The sequence below is a fragment of the Podarcis raffonei genome, chromosome 3 (assembly GCF_027172205.1).
Source record: "Podarcis raffonei isolate rPodRaf1 chromosome 3, rPodRaf1.pri, whole genome shotgun sequence".
Lineage (NCBI taxonomy): Eukaryota > Metazoa > Chordata > Lepidosauria > Squamata > Lacertidae > Podarcis > Podarcis raffonei.
This window is the reverse complement of record NC_070604.1, coordinates 123180068-123194311: the sequence shown is the minus strand read 5'-3', so window position 1 is coordinate 123194311 and position 14244 is coordinate 123180068. Positions and strand designations below refer to the sequence as shown.

Here is a 14244-nt window from a genome sequence, read left to right as displayed (position 1 = left end):
CACACTATTTTTCGGGGTCTTTCCTCTCTCTTGCAAGTGAGGGGAACACCCTGTTGCAACAGTTCAATAAAGGCCAAGCCTACAGGCTGCTGTTTTGCTCCAAGTTATCCTGGTTGGTGTCTTTACTTTTGTCCAAGGGAGCCCTCGGATTTTTCCGGTAACAAGCCCAAGAAAGTAAAATCTCTCACTGCCTCCGTTTCTTCCCCTTCTATTTGCCAGGGGGATTCTATTTAACTTAATATATGTAGGAACACAAGTGAACAGCAAAAAACCTGCACGAGCAACGCTGACACCCAACGATAAAGCATCTGTTACTGGAATTTTTATAAAGATTGGGGGGGTGTTACTCCCTCCCCTCCAGCCCACAACATACACTCCCCGTGCAAAAGCCCCCCTAAAACACTTTGTCCCCCAATTCTTTCCTATCTCTAGCTCTTCCCTTGGCCACGCCCCTGCCACGCCCCCTTCCTGAGCCTCGCCGGCCACCGTCGCCGCCTCTCGCTCCCGCCAAGATTCAAACGGAGGCAGCTGCGCAGGGACTGGGCGGTGTCCGGCTCTCCCAGGTGGGGGGAAGATCGAAGGAGGCGCGGGGGGGGGTCGCAGAGGGAGGGGGCGTCGGGCGACACCCCCCCCCCGCTTCAAATAAAATGCCAGGGAGGAAAAGCGACCCCAGGACGTCGCCCCCCCAAGTTCGCAAGGAAGGGGAGGTGATGATGGGGGGGTCCTTGGATTGCGCAGGGCCTTGGGGGCTCGCAAGCCCTGGCCCCTAACTGTCCCCCAATCCTCCCCTAACTGTCCCCCAATCCTCCCCTAACTGTCCCCCAATCCTCCCCTAACTGTCCCCCCATCCTCCCCTAACTGTCCCCCCAGATCCTCCCCTAACTGTCCCCCCAGATCCTCCCCTAACTGTCCCCCCATCCTCCCCTAACTGTCCCCCCAGATCCTCCCCTAACTGTCCCCCCAGATCCTCCCCTAACTGTCCCCCCCAGATCCTCCCCTAACTGTCCCCCCCAGATCCTCCTCTAACTGTCCCCCCCAGATCCTCCCCTAACTGTCCCCCCAGATCCTCCCCTAACTGTCCCCCCCAGATCCTCCCCTAACTGTCCCCCCAGATCCTCCCCTAACTGTCCCCCAGATCCTCCCCTAACTGTCCCCCCAGATCCTCCCCTAACTGTCCCCCCATCCTCCCCTAACTGTCCCCCCAGATCCTCCCCTAACTGTCCCCCCAGATCCTCCCCTAACTGTCCCCCCCAGATCCTCCCCTAACTGTCCCCCCCAGTTCCTCCCAAACTTCCCCGGCAGCTTTTTATTTGAGGTTGCAAAGGACCCTGGCTGTGGGGGGCCGGTTCGTTTAGGGATTTCCTCCCAGCCCCCATCGAAATTAGAAACCTAGAAGAGGCGCCCTCCCCGGGACGTGGCACTTCGGGGGGGGTTCGTAGTATTGGGGGGTCGTGATGGTCATGTATGGGGAGGTGGGGTGCAGTGGGTTTGCGCAAGCCCCAGTCCCTACCATAAAAAGGTAAAGGGACCCCTGACCATTAGGTCCAGTCATGGCCAACTCTGGGGTTGCGGCGCTCATCTCGCTTTACTGGCCAAGGGAGCCGGCGTACAGCTTCCAGTTCATGTGGCCAGCAGGACTAAGGCGCTTCTGGCGAACCAGAGCAGCGCATGGAAACGCCGTTTACCTTCCCGCCGGAGTGGTACCTCGGCAAGTCCTAGGCTCTGTGGTTTAACCCACAGTGCCACCCACGTCCCATAGCTATTTCTTGCGAGGAATACTATTCAGAATAAGGGAATTTCCCTTTGAAAAAGGGAAACGTTGACAGCTATGGTCGCTACACACCCACACCCCAAAGGCTCCTGAACCCCCCTTTAATTTTTATGATTGAAAGTTGCTTAAAACTGCTTTTAATGTCGCGTTTTAAGTGCCCTAACCCATCCTGGGAACTTAAGAGTTGAATGGAGGGTAGATAATGGCGATAATAATAACTGTGGGGGGAGCAATTGTGACTTTAAGAACTCTTCTTTCTCTCCCAACAGAATAATTCTCAGCCATGGATGCAGAAACTGCTTTCAAGACCCCTAGCAAGCCACCTGGGGGAAAGAGATCAGGTGAGGCTATGCTTTGTCAATGTGTGTTAGGGAGTGTTACGGGCAAAATTGGGTGCTCGTTTGAACTATAAATGTTTCCCTCTAAAATAAATAACAAGATGAAAGGTTTAAAAACATTTTTTTATTAACATGATCTAAAAAGAACTCCCTTAAGAGAATCAAGACTTTTTGTCTGAAGACAGTTTTTAAAAGAACCTTTAAACATCTTTATAGATGTTCCCCTCTGTGTTAGAGATGGGGAATCTGTGGCCCAGAATCTCTGAGCACTGGCCACATAATAATAATAATAATAATAATAATAATAATAATAATAAATAATAGTAATAATAGTTTATTATTTATACCCCGCCCATCTGGCTGGGTTTCCCCAGCCGCTCTGGGCAGCTTCCAACTGAATATTAAAAATACAATACAGCATCAGACATTAAAAACTTCCCTAAACAGGGCCGCCTTCAGTTGTCTTTTAAAAGTAGAATACAGTGGTACCTCAGGTTACAGACGCTTCATGTTACAGACTCCGCTAACCCAGAAATAGTACCTCAGGTTAAGAACTTTGCTTCAGGATGAGAACAGAAATCACGGCAGCAGGAGGCCCCATTAGCTAAAGTGGTGCTTCAGGTTAAGAACAGTTTCAGGTTAAGAACAGACCTCCAGAACGAATTAAGTTCTTAACCTGAGCTACCACTGTAGTTGTTTATTGTCTTGACATCTGCTGGGAGGGTGTTCCACAGGGCAGGCGCCACCACCGAGAAGGCCCTCTGCCTGGTTCCCTGTAACTTGGCTTCTTGCAGAAGGCCCTTGGGGCTGGACCTCAGTGTCCGGGCTGAACGATGGGGATGGAGACGCTCCTTCAGGTATACTGGACCAAGGCTGTTGGCTTGGATTCATGGGATTTGGCATCCAACTGAGGCATCTGATCAAGATTTGTATTTTAAAATAAGCTTAAAAATATATATTTGTAAATGTTTGTATCTCTCATGCCAGGCAGAAACCATACTCTGGCAGCTGTTTATCTTCTTGATCAAGGGCCCCCCTGATCTATAGCAGTGGCTCAGGGTTGTAAGAGGAAATTACAGGCTAGGAGCAAAAGGTCACACTGACCATACAAATTACAGAATAATCAAGTTGCAAAACACAATTAAGAGTTGGTAAATAGTAAGAATTATTGTGCCTCCCATTAGAGACTTGAGCCACATTTTCATAAGGTTAAAAGGGCAAAGAAACAGCAACTAGACTAGGCAAAGCAGATCTCTGAAACTGCTTTGAATCTTTAGAATTTAGAATTTAGCTTAGCTTTTACTAAGTTCCCTTTCTTCTTAAAAAACTATATATGTTATGAAATATATTGGCTTAAATGTAATTATGCAAAGGATTTAGAAAGTAAGAAATGTTAAATAGAATCATAGAATCATAAAGTTGGAAGAGACCATAAGGGCCATCGAGTCCAAACACCTGCCGAGCAGGAAACACCATCAGAGCACTCCTGACATATGGTTGTCGAGCCTTTGCTTAAAGACCTCCAAAGAAGGAGATCTTTCATAGATGGTGTGTGAGGAGGTGAACCCAAGATCTCTGTTTAAGATAAAATTAGAACCATTAGCCATCTGTTTTGCAGGGAATAGGGCAAGAGGGGCCAAAGGTTATCTGGTAATTAAGGTGCCTGGTCGAGGTAAATGTAAGATATATGACTACTTATTTGCCAATTATAAATAGAAGGAAATATAGCTCTCTGTCTCCCATAAAAGGTAATAGGAAATAGGTGTATCTTTTATGATTGGTTCTAGCAAACAGCCAATAGGAATTTCAACCAGGCTGATTGGACAGAGGCAGCCAAAGGGAGGAGAAAGGGGGCTGGATTGAGGAAATATAAGTGCTGGCCATAATGGCAGGAGGGCAGGCCAGAGCTTGGTAACCATATACCACTGTGCCTCACATTTATTTGTCTGACAAATAAATTATTATTTTAATTTCTCTATTGCTGCGTTGAATATTTCATTCCAGCTAAGCGTTAACCACAAGCAGGGTGCTACACAACCACATCTTAAGGGCCACAGAGCCCCCATCCCTGCTGTAGCTAAATCTCCCTGGCAGAAGCAGATGAGAGGTTTTTGTTTTGCTGCCGCTGCTTTTCTCCTCCAGGGCAGTGAGTGAATGGTCTCTAAATATTGGGACTACAGGTCCCACATGCCTCCCCATTGGCCATAGTGGGTGGGGCAGGTGGAGGCTGAAGTGGAGACTATTTGAGGGCACAAGTTGGGGGAAAGCTGGTTAGAAGGATTCAAATGGAGTCTTGCCAAACCCTGCTCTGTTTGAAAAACTTGTAGCAGGAGGGGGTTTGCCCTCCTTAAGAAGGGGAAGAAAGTATCAGGTGTGTTAATGTTCAGGGAAGTTTTTAATGCATGACATTTTAGTGTATTTTTGGTCTCTGTGGAAGCCGCCCAGAGTGGCTGGGGAAACCCAGCCAGATGGGCAGGGTACAAATAATAAATTATTATTATTATATTACTGTTCCGTTGTATATGGAAAACGCATGGGGTGGCGATCTTTTTATTTCAATTTTTTTTTATTGGTTTTCACAACATTATAAACAAACAAACACATAAGACAAACAAACATAAATCATAGCCTTATTAAAAATTACACTTATTAACATTGTTAAGTGACGTCCTCGCATCCCCTTGGTTGAATTTCATTGCATATCCTTTTAACGGTTTTCCAAATCACAGTTCTTATAAAATTTAACTTAAACATTAACACCCTTAAATCTTCACATTATGAAATTATACATATTAATTCATCACTTAACATAAATAAAATCCTAAGCCAATTAAGTATCTGCAAGCTCTTTTCAGTTAATTTAACTAAGTAATCATTAAATGTAATCCACTCTTCCTGATACTCCTCCTCTTTCTGGTCGCGGACTCTTCCGGTTAGGTCGGCTAGCTCCGAAAAATCCATCATCTTCATCTGCCATTCTTCTATCGTTGGTAATTCTTGGGTTTTCCACTTTTTACATGGGGTGGTGATCTTTCTTGCATGTATAATAACAAAAGCAACATCTCTGTTTTTTGCAAATACAGGGCAGGGTATCTCTTCGCCCTCAATAGCTATTCCGGCCTCTCCCTTCATGCAGAAGCTTGGCTATGGAACTGGAGTCAATGTTTACCTTATGAAAAGGTAAGTTGTCTTAAAGGATGGCAGGGGCTTCAAGCAGCAAGACTGATATTGCCGAGTGGAGTGTATTTCTGCTGCTGGGGGCTGGGAAAGAATATGTATTTATTAAATGCGTATCTTGCCCCTTCCTCCCTAAGGAGCCCAGGGCACATTGGAGTTAAAAACTCAAAATAAAACAAATGCAATTAAAAAAATAATTTAGTAATTTAAAGGCTGCCAGGAATATCCATACATCACCTTGCCAACAAAGGTCCGTATAGTTAAAGCTCTGGTTTTCCCAGTAGTGATGTATGGAAGTGAGAGCTGGACCATAAAGAAGGCTGATCGCCGAAGAATGGGTGCTTTTGAACTATGGTGCTGGAGGAGACTCTTGAGAGTCCCATGGACTGCAAGAAGATCCAACCTCTCCATTCTGAAGGAAATCAGCCCTGAGTGCTCACTGGAAGGACAGAGCCTGAAGCTGAGGCTCCAGTACTTTGGCCACCTCATGAGAAGAGAAGACTCCCTGGAAAAGACCCTGATGTTGGGAAAGATGGAGGGCACAAGGAGAAGGGGACGACAGAGGACGAGATGGTTGGAGAGTGTTTTCGAGGTTACCAGCATGAGTTTGACCAAACTGCGGGAGGCAGTGGAGGACAGAGGTGCCTGGCGTTCTCTGGTCCATGGGGTCACGAAGAGTCGGACACGACTAAACGACTAAACAACAACAACAACAACAAGGAATATTTGGTTTAGTAAAGCACCTGCCAGATTTGGCGTAGAGAAGGCGGTCTCCCTGGGTCTATATGACTATTGGGCTGAGTTGTCTTTCCCTGTGGCTCAGGTGGTGGAAACACTTAACTGCTGTGCAGGCTAATTCATATGGCATCTCCTGTTTGTTCCTACATGTACTTACAATGTACAGTGGTACCTCGGGTTACAGAAGATTTCAGGTTACAGACTCCACTAATCCAGAAATAGTACCTCAGGTTAAGAACTTTACTTCAGGATGAGAACAGAAATCATGCTCTGGCAGCGCGGCAGCAGCTTGTTGCTGTTTAGTTGTGTCCGCCTCTTCGTGACCTCCTGGACCAGAGTACGCCAGGCACTCCTGTCTTCCACTGCCTCCTGCAGTTTGGTCAAACTCATGCTGGTAGCTTCAAGAACACTGTCCCACCATCTCGTCCTCTGTCGCCCCCTTCTCCTTGTGCCCTCCATCTTTCCCAACATCAGGGTCTTTTCCAGGGAGTCTTCTCTTCTCATGAGGTGGCCAAAGTCTTGGAGCCTCAGCTTCAGGATCTGTCCTTCCAGTGAGCACTCAGGGCTGATTTCCTTCAGAATGGAGAGGTTTGATCTTCTTGCAGTCCATGGGACTCTCAAGAGTCTCCTCCAGCACCAGAATTCAAAAGCATCCATTCTTCGGCGATCAGCCTTCTTTATGGTCCAGCTCTCACTTCCATACATCAGGAGGCCCCATTAGCTAAAGTGGTGCTTCAGGTTAAGAACAGTTTCAGGTTAGGACAGACCTCCAGAACGAATTAAGTACTTAACCTGAGGTACCACTGTACTGCAATCTGGATTGATCTGAAACTCACACATCAAAGTATTTCTGGGCTGATGTGAGGGTGTGCTTAGAGACATATTATAGTAAAATTAATTCTGAATTTGTCAGCGCGCCTGATCTAGGTTTGGGGTAAGAGAAATATGTGCCGTTTACTCCTAAATGTCATAATAATATAGCCTCTGATTGAGTCTGCTACCTCAGCCATCCTCAGAGGAGGAAGAAAACACATGTTCCTGTGGTCCAATAAATCTGGTTTGCCCAGTTCCCTCTCTCTGATTTCCATAGTTTGTTTCCAGGTCTCCCAAGGGTGTCTCTTGTTCTCCCTGGGCTGTGAAGAAAATCAATCTCAAATGTGACGCCAGCCGGAGAAGTACGTATCAGCAAAGGCTGAATGAAGAAGCCAAGATTCTAAAAACCCTTCAGCACCCAAACATTGTGGGTAAGCTTTGAATGGGGGGAAATGCAGGGTCCTCATTCAGACATATTAGCCAGAGGTGGGATAACAACAACAACAACAACAACAACAACAACTTATTATTTATACCCCGCCCATTTGGCTGGGCTTCCCCAGCCACCCTGGGCAGCTTCCAACAAAATATTATAATACCGTAATGCATCAAACATTAAAAGCTTCCCTAAAGAGGGCTGCCTTCAGATGTCTAAAAGTCTGGTAGTTGTTGTTCTCTTTGACATTTTGCTGGGAGGGCGTTCCACAGGGCGGGAGCCACCACCGAGAAGGCCCTCTGCCTGGTTCCCTGTAGCTTTGCTTCTCGCAGGGAGGGAACCGCCAGAAGGCCCTCGGCGCTGGATCTCAGTGTCCGGGCAGAACGATGGGGGTGGAAATGCTCCTTCAGGGATACTGGGCCTTTGAGGCCGTTTAGGGCTTTAAAGGTCAGCACCAACGCTTTGAATTGTGCTCGGAAACTTACTGGGAGCCAATGTAGGTCTTTCAAGACCGGTGTTATATGGTCTCGGCGGCCGCTGCCAGTCACCAGTCTAGCTGCCACATTCTGGATTAGTTGTTTCTGGGTCACCTTCAAAGGCTGATATTTCCCAGGCTGATATTTGCCTATGTGCAGACATGCAGGAGCCTGCAGCCTCATATGGGCCAGCCATAACTGGCATTAAAGAGTAGGGTCCACTGTTCTGTCCCATGGGAATGTAGCAGTGGGCAGTGTTGGCAATTGTAGACCAGCTGTGGACTGCCAGGCTATGGCATGTTGAAGAAGCCTGTGTTTAAGCCCATGAGGACTTATGTGCCAACGGGATGGAGGCGGCTCTTATTCAGGTTGTTCCCTAGCTGTAAAATGTGAATAGGGAACCTGCCTCAGACTAGTGGCTGGGAATTGCAAAGCACCCTACCAACTTGCCTGTCTATTGAAGTGATCTTGGGATACTCTTCCACGTTCTCTGCCATGAGTTAAAATGTGTGATGAGCTGAGAGCCTTCTTGATGGTGGTGCCCCGTTTTTCTCCCTAGGGAGGCATAAAGGTAAAGGGACCCCTGACCATTAGGTCCAGTCATGGCCGACTCTGGGGTTGCGGCGCTCATCTCGCTTTACTGGCCGAGGGAGCCAGCGTAAGCTTCCGGGTCATGTGGCCAGCATGACTAAGCCGTTTCTGGCGAACCAGAGCACCGCATGGAAACGCCGTTTACCTTCCCACTGGAGTGATACCTATTTATCTACTTGCACTCTGACGTGCTTTCGAACTGCTAGGTTGGCAGGAGCTGGGACCGAGCAACGGGAGCTCACCCCGACGCAAGGATTCGATCTGCCGACCTTCTGATCGGCAAGTCCTAGGCTCTGTGGTTTAACCCACAGCGGCACCCGCATCCTAGCGCCACCCGCGTCCTAGGGAGGCATATGTAGTTGCAAAATTTTTATCATTATTATTTTATTTTATCCTTATTTTTATCCAGGGTGTACTTTTAATACCATTATGGTTGTACCTAGGTTCTCAAATGCCTTGGTACTTGTATGTTTTGGCTCCTGAATGCTGAAAACCTGGAAGTAAGTATTCCAGTTTTGAAGCGTTCTTTGGAATGCGGACGTCCAACGTGACTTCCGCAGTTTCCGATTGAGTGCAGGAAGCTCCTGCAGCCAATTGGAAGCTGTGCCTTGGTTTTCGAACGTTTTTGGAAGTCAAACAGACTTCCGGAATGGATTACATTCGAGAACCAAGGTATGACTGTATTATAAATATGTGTTATCTTTTACCTTGTTTTGAAACAGCGCTAGAAGCTTCATCAATAAAATAGGAATACTTGAACATGGGGGAAATTGTGTAACAAGGAAAAAACCTGGGAATAACTGCAATGTGGGCTGGTATTAAATGGAGATAGCTTTTCTGGCCCATAAACAAATGGCTGTGCGCTTGTCTTTGAAGGCTACCGTGCGTTTGCAGAAGCTAAAGATGGGAGCATGTGCCTTGCCATGGAATACGGGGGAGAAAAGTCTCTCAATGACCTAATTGAAGAAAGGAACACGAAACATCTGGGGCCCTTTCCAGCTGCCACCATCCTGAAAGTTGCCTTGCACATGGCAAGGGGCCTGAAGGTAGGTCTGGGGAGGCTGACGTGTGACGCTGTAGCGACGGGAGAGTCATTGGCCTCGAGAACACTAGCTTGGCTAAAAGGCTTCTCTGGTTCTGAAGCAAAGGGAAGAGTCTCAGAGGGAAGTGACTATCTGAGGTTGGAGTGCCAGGGATAAGAGGTCCCAAGGGACTGCGGGAGACAAATAAAAGGTCCAGTTCACAGTGGGAGCAACAAGCTGTGAAGGGGGCAAACAGGGAATTTGGACTGGGGAAGACTGGTTCACGGTTGGAAAGACCCTTAGAATGCAGAATGGTGATACCATGTCCACTGCTGCAAGGCTGGTGGCCTGTTGCACAGTCAATAAGTTTCAGCAGTACTAACTTATGTGTGATGATGATGGTGATAGATTTATTATTTATACCCCACCCACATCCGGCTGGGTTTCCCCAGCCACTCTGGGCGGCTTTCAACAGAATATTAAAATACAATGGTCTATTAAACATTAAAAGCTTCCCTAAACAGGGCTGCGTTCAGATGTCTTCTAAAAGTCTGGTACAGTCATACCTTGGGTTAAATGTGCTTCAAGTTGAGCGTTTTCAGGTTATGCTCCGCGGCAACCCGGAAGTAACAGAGCACATTACTTTCGGGTTTCGCCGCATGCACAGATGCTCAAAATGACACAATGCGCGGAAGTGGCAAATCGCAATTCGCAGACATGGGTTGCGTTCACTTCAGGATGCGAACAGGGCTCCAGAATGGATCCTGTTTGCATCCAGAGGTACCATTGTAGTTGTTTATTTCCTTGACATCTGAAGGGAGGGCGTTCCACAGGGCGGATACCACTACCGAGAAGGCCCTCTGCCTGGTTCCCTGTAACTTGGCTTCTCGCAGGGAGGGAACCACCAGAAGGCCCTCAGCACTGGACCTCAATGTCCGGGCAGAACGATGGGGGTGGAGACGCTCCTTTGGGTATACTGGACCGAGGCTGTTTAGGGCTTCAAAGGTCAGCACCAACACTTTGATTTGTGCTCGGAAACGTATAACACATGGAAGTGATGTGGCCCCTTTTTACAAAGAGTGGCATGGAACCAGGGCAGGAATTTCAGGACTGTTGAGTAGGGATGACTCGACAGAAGGAGAGGAATTTGGCAGAGGTGTCCTGAGGAAGTCATTGGAGGGGTTTACAGTTAGCTAGGTGAGTTATCCGGCATGTCACCTTATGTTGGTCACATGCCTTTTTAACATTTCTGTCTCTTGGCAATGCTGGCACCATCGCAAGCTGCTTTAACTCACTGAAATCACTTACTGACGCTATTCGTCTCCTTTGAAGGTACCACATTGCAGGATTTTAAATTGGGGTGTCTACCAGCATCTACTTTGCTTAAAGATGAGGCCTTTCCAAGATGTGTGGTCCAAGGATCCTGTGTGAATTAGGGCAGGATCCCTAAAAGCAAGGGGACCTTGAATCTCTTCGCCTTAACAGTGCCTGGCACTTGAGGTGAAAACGTGAGAGGCATTTCCTGAAGAGAGACTTGCATTAAAACCCACAGTCTTGAAATTAGCTTTTGGTTCTGATTCCCTTTGGTAGCAAGGCACTCATCCGAACCTCTGCCTTTCAGTATCTACACAACGACAAGAACTTGCTTCACGGTGACATCAAATCTTCCAATGTTGTCATTAAAGGTGACTTTGAGTCAATAAAGATCTGCGACGTGGGCGTTTCACTGCCTCTGGATGAGAATATGATGGGTATGTGTGGCATCTTTTAATGTCCTACGGCTGCTGTCTCAATGGCCAAGTCCTCTTTGCTGCATCTTCCCTTCTGCCCCTGGATCTCTGTGTCTATCTTTGCTCTGCTTTACTCTTGGCAACTGGGAGGTCATGAGGATGGCTCTTGTTATCTTGATTTGGATTATCTGTTTCCATGCAGTGAGTGACCCAGAAGCTCATTATATTGGCACGGAGCCCTGGAAGCCCAAGGAAACTCTGGAGGGAGATGGCCCCATCACCGACAAGGCTGACATCTTTGCATTTGGGCTTACACTCTGGGAAATGATGACTCTCTCGATACCTCATCTTAACCTGGAGGAAGAAGATGAAGGTGTGTTTGTGCTTCCTTTTGGTCCAGCCGAGTGCAGACTTGCTCATGAAGCCGGCTTTCTGTTGGACCAAGCTTTCTATAGTCTTGGGGAACAGGCTGTGGCCTAGGGACTTTTGAGCATTATTTTGCAGCCCAATACTTTGAGGATTTACCGTATTTTTCGCTCCATAAGAAGCACCTGACCATAAGATGTACCTAGTTTTTAGAGGAGGAAAACAAGAAAAAAAAATATTCTGAATGAAAGAGTGGATGTATGATTTTTGTGGTTCATGCTGTGGCCACAGACGTGATTTGACGGTGAGTTTGGGGTAGCCCAAATCAAAAATCCATAAAATCCATGTGGATCCGTGCTTTGTAACCATGTTTTTGCGCCATTTCGGCCCCACGAAACAGTGGGTATGTGATTTTTTTGGTGCAGGCTGCAGCCATGGACATGCTATGTGATCTGATGGTGAATTTGGAGTGACCCAATGCAAAAATCCCGAGGATCCATGGGCTTTTACCTCCCCCCTCCCAGGCAGCCTCCTTTATCGCTAGTCCCTTATCTCCCTCCCGATCGCTTGCCGATCAGCTGCTCAGCGGCTTTGTTTCAACACCCCCTTCCCTCTTTTTTAAAAAAATTAAAAGCACGATCTGCTTTTTGCCCCTGGGCAATTCGGCTCCAGGAACCACACATTCACTTCATAAGACGCACAGACATTTCCCCTTTTTAGGAGGAAAAAAGTGCGTGTTATGGAGCGAAAAATACGGTGCTACAACTTTTACTCAGTTGTACTTATTTAACATTTCCAAGGGATAAGACAAATATTTTTGTGTGTGTGTAAAACAGTCTGCTTGAGTTTTGCATTTTAGAAAGACCCTCAGGTAATTTAATTTTGTGCCTTTTCAAGATCATGCTCCTTCTATCCCCTTTCCCTCCTCCTTCGATACCAGCATAACAACCATGAGGGCCTTTATTTCATCTGGTGACTGGCTTGCTCTGGCTTGTTTGTCTCTGTAGAGTCTTCTTTTGATGAAGATGACTTTGATGAAGACGCTTATTACGCTGCCCTTGGGACTCGGCCACCACTCAACATGGAAGAGCTGGATCCTTCCTATCAAAAGGTCATTGAGCTGTTTTCTCTCTGCACTATGGAGGAGCCGGAAAAGCGCCCTGCAGCTGCACATATTGTGGATGTTTTGGAGGCGGAAGGATCCATACAATAAGTGCCCTCTTCTACAACCCTGCACTACTATGGCAGCTTCATTTTCTTTTAGAAGTTTATTTTATTGCTTTCTGTGTAGTGTTCATACATGGGGATATGGAATTTTAGTTTCCTATAGTTTTATATTAGAACTGGGGGCTTTTAACAAGGTTTCATTTCAAGCTATTTAGACACTGACTGTAAATATTCCGTATTCCACAAAGTTGTGTCTTAAGTGACACACACACACACACTGCGCCTTTAGCTGATAAGCTGATGCTTAGCAGCCTTGTAGTTAGTTTTTCTGTGTTGTAAATATAGAGCAACTTGGTCAGGTCTTTCAATTCCCTTCCCTGCTCCTCCTCTTGTTCTGGTTGTGTTTGCGTTGTTCATTTTGATCTTGACTTGTACTTTTTTCTTATGAGTAAATATCAGAACATTTGTGGCTGTTGAAATAAAACCTTTCAAACTTGTCAGTTTGGCACAAAAACTGGTTTATTTTCTTGTTTAGAAAATGGCTGTTTCCTCCGGCTGTTTGGCAGTGAGGCGATGTTCCTTGTATCTGATGTATCTGAAGAAGTGTGCATGCACATGAAAGCTCATACCAGTAACAAACTTACATTGGTCTGTATGGTGCTACTGGAAGGAATTTAATTTTTTTGTGATGTTCCTTGGTTATCTTTTGGCTTTGCAACACCCATGCACCTGCGTTCTCATTCTTGTGGCCGCTGGTTTTAAACTGGGCTCTCCTGTCTGATGTAAAGTCAGGTCCCTCTGCATTCAACTACTAGTTGGGCTATGGATCAATCCAGTACCTTTGTTAATATACTCCCAGTTCTTCTTACAACATGCTTGGGGGTCAAAACTAGACAAGACTTCCGGGGTGGCGCCATCGGAAAATGGCTGGTTCCCCTTAAATCGGAGGGGACTGGCTCCGCGGAAACTGGGGTTTTTACCGCTACGGTGCAGCGGGGACCCTCAAAAACCACAGGCGGGTGAAGCCTGTGACCGTGGGACTCGGCGGGGACCTTTTTGCGCCCCCCCAATCGGCAAAGGAGTCCAGTTCTGGGCTCCGGAGCGGAGCGGGGAAGTGGCGCCGTGCTGTGAGTTGTCTGCTTCTTCCGTGGGGTGAAGCCGCAAAGCCGTTGCCAGAGAGTGCTGCCTTCTTCCTTGAAATTTGGCACCAAGATCAACGACCCGTGAGTAGGTCAATTTGGCAATTAAAGGAATTGAATTAAAAGATTTGGCACCGAATGCGGAGAGGTACAAAAAGGAAGTCTGCCTCCCGTTTTTGTAAAGGAGTAAAGCAATGAACTTGTAAGCGGAAACCTTAAAGGATGTTTTTAAGGATTACAATCTGAACATCAAACAAGCGTTAGTCCCCCTTTTGACACAGGGGAGGAGGGGGGAAAGGATTTGAACAGTATTTCCCCGCAGAAAGAGAGTTAGAGCAGCCAAATCCACTGCTCAAACCCCCGAGACCGGCTCCTGTGAACAGTTAAGAATGTCGTACTGGGAAGTGTGTTGTCGCTGAAAGTACTTTTTCTCTGCAACAGTTAACTCTGCGTTTGAAGATACAATTAAGACACAATATT

General features: G+C 46.9%; 2 protein-coding genes and 1 long non-coding RNA gene across 4 annotated transcripts in view; 2 read left to right on the top strand and 1 right to left on the bottom strand.

Moving 5' to 3' along the window:
- LOC128411520 (uncharacterized) overlaps positions 1–14244 on the bottom strand; it is a 215355-nt gene that overhangs the window by 60922 nt on the left and 140189 nt on the right. The window lies entirely within an intron of this gene.
- Positions 1–14244, top strand: part of LOC128411519 (sterile alpha motif domain-containing protein 12-like) — a 186141-nt gene that overhangs the window by 71470 nt on the left and 100427 nt on the right. The gene's annotated exons all lie outside the window — the stretch shown is intronic.
- Positions 455–13125, top strand: PBK (PDZ binding kinase). Its single transcript, XM_053383883.1, has 8 exons — positions 455–563; positions 2041–2112; positions 5193–5289; positions 7126–7268; positions 9217–9386; positions 10984–11113; positions 11295–11465; positions 12466–13125. Exons 2-8 carry the CDS (start codon positions 2055–2057, stop codon positions 12669–12671), a joined length of 975 nt encoding a protein of 324 aa, XP_053239858.1. The 5' UTR covers positions 455–563; positions 2041–2054; the 3' UTR covers positions 12672–13125.

Bases quoted from the DNA above. Each gene is read 5' to 3' on its own strand.
- PBK (XM_053383883.1), top strand. From the start codon at position 2,055: ATGGATGCAGAAACTGCTTTCAAGACCCCTAGCAAGCCACCTGGGGGA. The intron at 5,290-7,125 runs GTAAGTTGTCTT...GTTTGTTTCCAG, and splicing joins AATGTTTACCTTATGAAAAG to GTCTCCCAAGGGTGTCTCTT. The intron at 7,269-9,216 runs GTAAGCTTTGAA...TTGTCTTTGAAG, and splicing joins TCAGCACCCAAACATTGTGG to GCTACCGTGCGTTTGCAGAA.